The 10496-nt window shown below is 34.1% G+C and overlaps 1 protein-coding gene across 2 annotated transcripts; it reads left to right on the top strand.

Annotated features, from left to right (window-relative positions):
• Positions 1-2756: 2756 nt before the first annotated feature.
• Positions 2757-9487, top strand: LOC110799516 (calmodulin-binding protein 60 B). 2 transcript variants are annotated; one of them, XM_056827082.1, is made up of 9 exons: positions 2757-3108; positions 5720-5794; positions 5900-5987; positions 6247-6296; positions 6904-7400; positions 7493-7653; positions 7741-7944; positions 8036-8204; positions 8772-9487. In XM_056827082.1, the coding sequence occupies exons 3-9, from the start codon at positions 5985-5987 to the stop codon at positions 9263-9265; spliced, it is 1578 nt and encodes a 525-aa protein (XP_056683060.1). In that variant the 5' UTR covers positions 2757-3108; positions 5720-5794; positions 5900-5984; the 3' UTR covers positions 9266-9487. The 2 variants fall into 2 exon arrangements, with proteins under 2 accessions (XP_056683060.1, XP_021860477.1); XM_022004785.2 differs by lacking the exon at positions 2757-3108 and having other exon boundaries at positions 3221-5794.
• Positions 9488-10496: the final 1009 nt, after the last annotated feature.

Below are 10496 nucleotides of genomic sequence, written 5' to 3' on the forward strand. Positions count from 1 at the left end.
TATGATGGTTAGTTTAGGAATTACATACGTTCCACTCTAAGTTATTTCATCTCCGTCTCTGTTCGTAAGGTGCATAAGTCCTTTATTTATCCGGCTCATACCTTTGCTACAACTGGTAGGCATCGTCATCTGCTTCATTTTCGTCTCTAGTATAGTTTTATTTTTGTGTTTTGTTCTTTTTTAGTCCCTTTGTCAAAAAAAAAAAAATTAAAAAGTCATGAAAGCTTGTTTCACGAGCTTTTGACTAGAATTGTGAGGAAAACTATATTTATAAACATCTTAAAATAATAAGTATATACTACCCATACCGTGTATAAGCTAAGTGATCAATTGAATAACACGAATACGATATTATATAATACTTCATCTCATGCACAAACAAAATAAAGAGGATAAAGAAGGCTAGAGAAGCATCATATATACGGATTAGGGAGTACAAAGTATATGATATACAACTAATTTATTTTCTTCCTATCATATATACGTACGTGATCGATCAATTATCACTAATAAAAAAATTAAGCTCTTGATATTTTAATTTCGTTTATAATTAATATATTTTACATAAGTCCACTTATTAAAGTATTACAAAGTTTGTAACCGTGGTCGTTGCCCGTTGCCCGTTGGTAGTTTCTTGTATTAGTTGAGCTCTTCTCATATTCTTTATTTAGTCTCCGACCACGTACTTATCAAAAGTATTTATTAGGGAGAAGTTACGTAATTGTTAATCATTATTCTATTTTTCTATGCATATAACTAATTAACCTACAAATGTTTGATACCCTTAATCCTTAGATAGATAAGATAAACTACCTCAACGTTCTAAAATTATCTGGAGTTAGTAGGATAGGCTATTTTTTAAAGTGCGAGGATGGAAAAAAAAAATCTCCATCCACAAAGTACCTTTAATGATTTTGAACCCCCAAACATAAGGTTAACTAGTTGTGCCGTTTGAATATGCCTAGAATTGGTTAAATCCTCTTCGAGCAACGCAACATAAAGGTCTATTTTTTGACATTCTCTGTATCTATGCGTCTGCAAAGTACTATTATTAGTGATTCACGTTAAATGAAATGTTCTTTTATGTTCTTAATTATTCTTTTTTCGAAAATGATAAAGGTCGCAACATGCGACCTTTAAGCCGTGTCACAATGATGACATGACATGCTTATGTGTCATGATTTAAATTGGAAACTAAAATATTTAACTTATATAACATATTATATATGTTACAAAAAAAGGTGGGAAAATCTTAATATTCTAATTTGTTTTATTTTTCATATTGATTATCTTAGTTACATATTTTCATAGTAAAAATATTGCATTGATAATAAAAATAATCTGATGACGCATAGCCTACATGGCACCTATATATACCAATTAAACTCTGACACGTAAAATTGCAACAACTAAATGTTGTCGCAACTTGCGACCTTTATCTTTTTTTTACATCCATTATAATATGTGTAATTGCTGAATCCTTTCTACAAGTCGAGATTTTTGGTATACATGCATGCATATGCAAGTCATATATGAATGCTCAAATAAAACCGTGTTGGCGTATTGCTAATAATTAAGTACTAAATACGTACTAATGAATTATGATAAGCATAATTACAAAAAGGTAGTTACATTTTCTACCTTTAGGCCGTTAGGTGAGCACCAAAAACCCGCGTTCGTCTTTGCCTACCACTTGACTGCCATTTTGATCAATCTCCTGGTTTTTAAGTTTAGAGTTAAGCTTAATTATGTGGTATATATAATTATACGAACCTAATTAAACCTACGGAGTATTTAAGCTAATTCAGCAAGTTATTAAACCATCAATTGATCATATTAGCTCAATTGGAGAGGGGAAGGTACACATACTTTTATAGTGCACCGTGCACATACTATGTAACTACTCCTATGTAAGTACTACTCGTAAAACCGTATTACATATGTACAAATGATCAAATATTGAGAACATAAAGCAATCTTAAATCTTAGATATTATTTTCATGGGTGATGATAAAGGTCGCAAGTTGCGACAACAATTAGTTGTCGTAATCTTACGTGTCGCAGTTTAATTGGTACATATAGGCGACACGTAGGTTATGAGTCATAATAATATTTTTACTATCAATGCAATATTTTTACTATGAAAATATGTAAATAAGGTAATCGATATAAATAAGGAAACAAATTAGAATATTAAGATTTTCCTAGCTTTTTTTAAAACATTTAAAGTAGGATATATAAATTAAATATTTTAATTTACAATTTAAATCATGACATATAAGCATGCCATGTCATCATTGTGACACGGCTTAAAGGTCGCATGTTGCGACCTTTATCATTTTCGTATTTTCATTGCTATAATCCGTGTTTATTATAACACATCTTTATTCTTAAAATACAATTTTACCAAATAATTTTTCTCACTTTTACGTCAAACTTTTTTTTATTGTCACTTTTGCGTCAAAACTAGAAAAACAACTACCTAAAAATTTGTTGCCAAACAACGTATACGTGAACGATATTTCTCCAAATCAATTAGAAGTTGATAATAGGTCACTCGATATAAATTGATCGTACGTGGGTCATCCAATTTACTCTGTATTATGATTTGTTGTAAATTTCTCCACAATTTAAACAATGTATTATCTAAGCTTATCTAAAATTGTCCAAAATTTAAAATTTAAACCAAATAGAACAAGAACTAAATGATACTCCGTGATTCTACATTAATAACTGAGGTGGATTACCCAATATCGAAACGAATCAACCAATCCTAAACTTTAAAATTGAGATATTTAGAGAGTCGGGTAAGTTTTGTCAAGTCTAACCACACGACAATTTACAGCCTTTAGAGGCAAGGCCGCCGGGGCTTCTGGAAGTGAAGAAAGAAGGTCGAAACTACAGACTGCCCTGGCACCCCACCACCATCTCTATTTTCCCAATTCCCTGAGAAAATCATCCTCGAAACCCAGAAAATGAAGCAAAATGCGATCTTCCCTGGCAGCTTCCTACGCACAAGAAGAAAATTCTTTGTACCCTTTTATCCAGAAGGGTGTTTTCGTGTGGTCGTGAATGAATGAATGATTGAATTCTAACTCCACTCTTCTGGTCAGAATTGTTCTCACTTTGATTCTACCCTGATTTCGATTTTTTATCTTCTTACTCTAAAACTAATTGCGTTCTCAGTTGACTTGCTTGTGGAATTTTTGATTTTTGATTTTCAATATTCACATGGAATTTATTTCTTCATCAACGAATTGAATTGTATTTGTCTATTGAGATTGTTAGTCAATTTAATGCTTACTTATTTCATTCATAAACCTTTGATTTAATACGCCTCCTAATTTCGATTGTTTTTTCTTCCTACCTTCCTCATAATGTTTCGTGTTTTGTATTCCTCAATCCGTCCCACTTTTTATAGGCCACACGTTGACACCCTTTATTCAAGATGTCCTAAAATAATATTCCGAGGTCACATTTCATGTATTGTGACTCGTACCAATTGAGGTTGGCATGAGTGGTTAAGGGCCTCTTGCTCCTTAACCAAGGTTTCGGTTTCGAGTCTTGGAAATGGAAAAAATATCAATTGGGAGGGATGCTGCCCACCGAGTTACCCATGCAAACTCCCGCGGGATATTAGTCCACTCGCCGAAGGCGGTGGGAACTCCTCGTAGTAGAACCAAGAAAAAAAAAAAGTATTGTGACACGTGTACTTTATCTAAGATTTGATCCAAAATACCATGTCAAAGATCAATATGCGTGCCCTTGTGCACAATAATGTAAGAATGCTTAAAATGCTACGAAGGGAGTAATGTAATTACTAGAGTATTTGATCATGCTATAAGGTTGATTAGTTATTAGTTGAATTTCATAACACAAAAAACAAAATAATTAGAATTGACAACAATTTAGATCGAATTGAGTGGTACTTGTCAGGGTGTGTTTGCTTGATAAAAGTGATAACTTTATTTTAATTCTATACCCCAGAAAGAAAGAAACTTATAAAAGAAAAGAAAAGATAGTCAGTACTTTTTTCTTTCTGAATTGTCTTTTTCTTAGATGTCTTGAGTGTTGACCATAGTTTTACTTTTCTTTATATTTCTTTCACACATCACATTATTGTTTGGTAGTTCTAAAACTTCTGACTTTTGAGTCAAATTATTGCAAAACATATAGGAATTCCAACAATACATTATACAAGTAGTGTTCATGGAGTCGTCTAACACTTGGAGTATTAAATTAAACTGATTCAAATATAGTTAAATCACAAGAAATGGAGATTGAAGTGAACTGTATGACGAAAAACAAAACCGGGTTTTAATTGATTTTATTGGATGTTAGAGTATGTAGTTATGTACATTGAGGCTCTTAAAGTGGCTCACCAAGTAGCTCTTCAAGTAGTTTTCCAATAAGAACTATCTTTTGGCCAACATTGGGGCTCTTGAGTGGTTCATGAGGGGATCTTGATTAGCTCTTTATGGAGAGCTATTTCAAGGTAACTCTTGCCCAATGGCCCTCCAAGAGTTGATTCTTGTTAAAAAGTGGGTAACTTTGAAAAGTGGATAGTAACTTTTAAAAAGACAATTAATTATGGATCATTAAATGGTAAAAAGAGACTTGATAGCTCACTTGAAGAACCAACCAATGTTGGGTGTTTTTAGGAATGAATTCTTGAGTGTGTCTTGTACACAGATAGTGGTAGAGAGAGAGTGGAGAGTCCTCCGAGAGCTCTTTTAAAGAGCCAACCAATGTACATGCTCTACCGGAGTACTCGGTATTACTTTTTCAAGTTTGATTGTATTTTTGCTTGAAGCTATCTATGTACTTTTTCGTTTATCTTATAATTTTATTTTTTTTGTTTTGATCGGGAATGCAATCTAATTAATTTCCTTTTCGCTTGCATAAAATCACATGCTATTAAAGCATTTGCAATCCTAAAATCCCTAGTATAAGATGGAAACCATGTACTATGAATCCATGATAGGTACCCTTGACTTCTTTTCAAGAAAAAAATAAAGTAGACATAGCCACATTGGGCATGTGTGGATCATAGTGTCCTCAATTTGGTATATACGGAGTAGCATATATTCTTCCCCATTTCTGTATAAATATACAAAAAAATTGAGCTTTCTTGTATATAAATTTGAGCACTCGTGTTTGACTTGTATTAATGAATTACAATCTCATAAGTGTTTGGTGATAGGTGATGACTTGACAATAGACCATGACTAGTGAAACTTTCTTTTCAAGCCTTAGCGCGTTTCTTTGGTCATTTAGCTAGTTGCTTTGTTTTTTAATAATCCATTTTCTTTATGTTTATTGTTTAATACTCCTAATAATCATATACTTACATGATAGGTTAAGATTTCTCTCTACGTAAAATGTATGGCTTACCCAGTTACCCTGTTTAAAAATTCGACTATAACTGTATTTTTGACTAGTGTACATTTTGTTTATCAAAGAATCAAGCATGTGTATCTTTTCTAAAGACTTGAGGAGGTGTGGTTGTTATTGATAAATGATAATAATTTAGCTTGACTTTTATAATTTATTCAACTTTTGTGTTTAAATGAAACATCTACGCGCTTTCATGGGGACTGATTTGCTGCCTCGTGCCCTATAAAAGCATGCAGCTATTAAGCAGTTTTTGGTTACTTGCTTTTAGTTTTGCTCTTTTCCTCTAAGAAACATTCTGATTCACTGTAATGGTACTCAAAAGGCAACTTGGTGATGACGGGAGTGGCAACTCATCACAAAACAATAACTCCCATAGCCCGCCAACCAAAATTCAGAAGTGAGTGCATGGATTTTCAATTTGTTTCCATGTGCTCTTTTGCTTTGTGTTTGTATGTTTTTATTTTTGAGTATATTTGGTGACTGACTTGCAATGTATTTGCAGAGTTGTTAACTATGTAACGAAAGAAGTGTCAGTGCAAGAGATTGCAACACAAATATCTGCAATATTGGAACCTGCACTTCGTAGAATGGTATGATTTCAGTTGATGCTTTATTCTGCCTGATTATCTTATGTACAGCAAACTCATGGAAAATCTGAAGTTTGACTGCAAATTTGCATTTAGACTGCGTCGAGTTCTCTAAGAGTCTGAGTAATGTAGTTATTCCTTTGAAGGGTTTTTTTTAGCTGTGTTTAGTATTCTCTTCCTAGAACTCCTTGGATTTAATAGTGATGTCCATGTTTCATTATTGAAGTTAATTTAAAACTGTTATTTCATGTACTGTAAATAGGTGAAGGAGGAAGTGGAGCCTCTGATTTATTTTCTTCAGTCATCTCCAAGGTTAGTTTTGTGTCCATCTTTTTTTTGTTTTTTTAACACCCTGGCTTGTGGCCGCAGCTCTTGCTTCTCCTACTTGTATCGTTTTTTGCAGTTCTAAAGTTTGTTAGACACCCTTTGGTACAGTGTAACTGTAGGTAAATTAGTTTTTCACATAACTACCTTCTAATGGCTGTTAAAAGATCTATTCTGTGACTATTACAGTAAAGTTGGCTACTATTTTTATGCTCCATTCCCTAGGTATTTGGTCTTAGTTTTGAACTGGATTGCCTTTTTCAGGTGATTTAACGTATATAGGTACGATTTTAAATGCTGTAGTTTTGTTTAATTGCCAGTGAGCAACTGGACTTGAAGGGTTTTTTTGTTTTCTGTATTGAAGCATAACCATGCATGTATTTGTAAGTGTGTCAGTATGTGTGCATAAGCGCGTGCGTGTATGTGGGTGTGCCTGAATTTATTAATATAAAGAGAGAAAACTGATGGAATTGTGACATTATAAATTGAGAAAAGTTTATTACTTGTTTATGAACTTCCACTGACTCAGTGACTCTGTATTTTTGTTACTGATGTTTCTTCTATAATTACTGAATGTTTTGTTTATTGGTTGTAGACATCCGCTTGGTCTCCAGCAAGATCTATTTCCTTTAAGAAGCCTGCAGCTGCTTTTTGTCAACAAATTGCCTTACACACTTTTTACAAATAGTAAGGTAGAGGACGAGGAGCACGACCCTCTTCGGATAAAACTAGTGGATGCAAAGTCTAAGAGCCTGATCCAACATGGTCAATTCTCTTCTATGAAGGTTGAGATTTTTGTTCTTAATGGTGATTTTGCTGCTGATGGACGGGAAGATTGGAGTGAGGGCGAGTTTAAAGAGAACATCTTGCGTGAGAGAGAAGGTAAACGGCCATTGTTGGTTGGAGATATTTCCTTTGCACTTGTTGGTGGTCTTGGAACCATTGAAAACATCATGTTCACTGACAATTCAAGCTGGGTGAGAAGTAGAAAGTTCAAGTTGGGGGTTCGAGTTTTGTCAAGAGCTTCTCATGGAATTGGCATCAGGGAAGCCGTCAGTGATGCTTTTACGGTGTTGGACCATCGTGGGGAATGTAAGTGCATGTCTCTTTTCCTTTGTCTTAGATGTCTAACTTGGACTGCTAACATATCCTCAGCTTTTGAGTGTGTTTTTAACATGTTTCAGCCTATCAGAAGCACAATACACCATCCTTGGATGACCCAGTTTGGCGTTTAAAAAAAATATCAAAACAAGGAGCATCGAACATGAAATTGGAGAAAAATGGAATCAGGACAGTAAAGGATTTCTTGATGCAATATCACTTGAACTCGTCATATTTACGACATGTAAGAACATGGATTCTGTATGTGTATGACTTTGGAGAGAATCCTGTTTCTGCGTAGTCTGATTTAACTTATGTGTACCCTTTGTAGGTGCTTGGCAAAGGGGTTGCTAATAGGACATGGGACACAATGGTGAAGCATGCTAATGAATGCCACCTAGACAACACATGCTATAGTTACTGTAATGAAGTGGATCGTACTCAGCTCCTGTTCAACTGTGTCTACAAAGTCGTAGCTGTGAAGTTTAAAGGTCAAGATTATCAGCCCGTTGATGCTCTTGATATTTGCCAAAAGGTGAATGATTACAGATTGGACCATTTAGTGAGTTTTTTGCTCCTCTGAATAACTCGGGGCTGATCTTTTTTTTATGTAAAATCTTTGTCAGGGTCTGGTGGAGAAGCTGAAGCAGTTAGCATTCTTGAATGTGAATCAGCTGGTTCCAGTTATCAATCCGTCAGCTATCTCTACTTCAATGCAACCAACTATTGAACATTTCCAATATTCTAGTCCGAAGCTGGAATTACAGCATGATTCTCTTTCGATTATAGATCAAGGTAATCTAACTATGTACTTCTTCGAAAGGATGGGGGGGGGGGGGGGGGTGAGGGGTGATTCTGTATACGCTTAGTTCTAGATAGTTGTGTATTTCTGCATACCTTTATCGTAAGACAAAGTTTGGTGTTGTAAAATCCAGTGATAAACTGATAATAGAAACTGAATGAAATCCCCAATTAAGAGGTAATAACTTTGGATGAGTTCTGATTTTTTCCAGGGATCATATGAATATTCTGAGAATCTCTAGAATAATCGTGCAATAACACATGCTGTTTTATTGAGCTGTTACTTGCACAGACGTCCTTCTTGTACTTGTACTTGTGTTGCTCAATGTTGCAACATACATGCAGAAACAAGTCTTAGGGTGTGCTAGATCAGCAGTGGAAGTTTAAATCTTTATTTCTTGTCCAAGTTTAGGTCACTATTTCTGCAGATGAGTAATTGAGGAGTATGTGTTTTTTGTTATTGATCCCTGATTTCTTATTGCTTATACAAACTGGATTTATTCCTTTTAAATCTCAATTGTTTTGTTTTTAGCTTCTAATATAACTACTATGTTTGAACAGCTGAACCAGATAAGAAGTTGGACATCAATCTATCAGATTCAGCATCATATCCGTGCACAATTGAAGATGGCTATCTACTGGAAGGCGACTCAGCATCTCAGACAAACCAACCGATACAAGGGTTCACCCCAGGCTCTTTACTGATGTGTGATTACTCTGCTGAACCCTCTGACAAAGCATACAACTGGTTCCATAACAGTCCAATTTCAACATTTGCACAAAACTGTCAGTTTGGAGAGCTTTCTCATATTCAAACCACACCATTTTATCCTGTTACTACAAATTGGGGACAAGGGGACAACTTTTTAGCAGCTTCAACACCTGATGTACATTTAGGTATCTTCTCCCAGGTTCCTGATATTAGAGTTGATATCTCAGGCACTGGAAAGTCCAGGGCTGGGTGGTGTAAGATCCGAGCTGCTGTCATGTGGAAGATTGTTAGACGAACTGTTGCTGCTAGAAGGAAAGCACAGTTTCCTTTCGGGTATCATTAATGCAGGTGAATAGATGATGCTACACTGCTCATTCTCTGAACCTTGAAATTGCTAGGTATATAGTTAGAGTTGCGGCTCCCATAGAAATGGGTGGCGTTTATGTCGAAATTTCGTTAATGAATGTATAATGAACAATAAAACATGCAGAAGGCAGAATTGCCATCTACATACTCTTGTAGTTATGATTGCTACCAGCACATATGATCTTGATTTTGTCGTAGACTTGCTCTTTGTTCTTTCGCCCTGTAAGATTTTCATTTTTTCTTGGCTGTTGAAAACGAGCAAGGCCTGGCATGTGGGCCGATATGGCCTTACTCGGCCTGCTCATATGCGCTAGTTTTCAAAAATAATTTCCACTGATATGCTGATCGCAAATTTTTGGCTATACCCGGGTACAGTCAAAGCTGGCTGTACCCCCATCCAAAACGATGTCGTTTTGTGTTGTTTAAAATGAATATTAATATACTGGTACAAAAATGAACATTTACTATTTCGGAAATGAACATTTATTTATTTATTTGGAATGAACATTGACTATTTTGGAAATGAACATTTATTTATTTATTTGGAAATAAACTACAAAAATCAACATTTACTATTTCGAAAAAGAACATTTATTTAGTTATTTGGAATGAACATTTACTATTTTGGAAATGAACATTTATTTATTTATTTGGAAATAAACAATATAGGCGCTTGTAAAAACATAAAAGACAAATGAAGTGAATAATTTCATTATGAACATTAACCATATATTTATTGTGAACAAACAAATAAACAAGAAAGAACAAATAATTCAACAAAAAAGAATAAACAATATAAAAAAGAACATAAAATTCCAGAAAAAAGAACAACCAATACAACAATTATGAACAATTTTATGATGAATTTTAAAGCCAACATGAAAAAACAAACAATACAACAAGAAAGAACAAATACTGGTACAAAAATGAACATTTACTATTTCGGAAATGAACATTTATTTATTTATTTATTTGGAATGAACATTTACTATTTTGGAAATGAACATTTATTTATTTATTTGGAAATAAACTACAAAAATGAACATTTACTATTTCGAAAAAGAACATTTATTTAGTTATTTGGAATGAACATTTACTATTTTGGAAATGAACATTTATTTATTTATTTATTTGGAAATAAACAATATAGGCGCTTGTAAAAACATAAAAGACCAATGAAGTGAACAATTTCATTATGAACATTAACC

This window comes from Spinacia oleracea, chromosome 4 (genome assembly GCF_020520425.1).
Source record: "Spinacia oleracea cultivar Varoflay chromosome 4, BTI_SOV_V1, whole genome shotgun sequence".
In the NCBI taxonomy this organism is placed as follows: domain Eukaryota; kingdom Viridiplantae; phylum Streptophyta; class Magnoliopsida; order Caryophyllales; family Amaranthaceae; genus Spinacia; species Spinacia oleracea.

Excerpts from the sequence above, each read along its gene's own strand:
- LOC110799516 (XM_022004785.2), top strand. The coding sequence starts at position 5,706 with ATGGTACTCAAAAGGCAACTTGGTGATGACGGGAGTGGCAACTCATCA. Across the intron at positions 6,297-6,903 it reads TTTCTTCAGTCATCTCCAAG|ACATCCGCTTGGTCTCCAGC; the intron begins GTTAGTTTTGTG and ends TATTGGTTGTAG. Across the intron at positions 7,945-8,035 it reads CTCTTGATATTTGCCAAAAG|GGTCTGGTGGAGAAGCTGAA; the intron begins GTGAATGATTAC and ends AATCTTTGTCAG.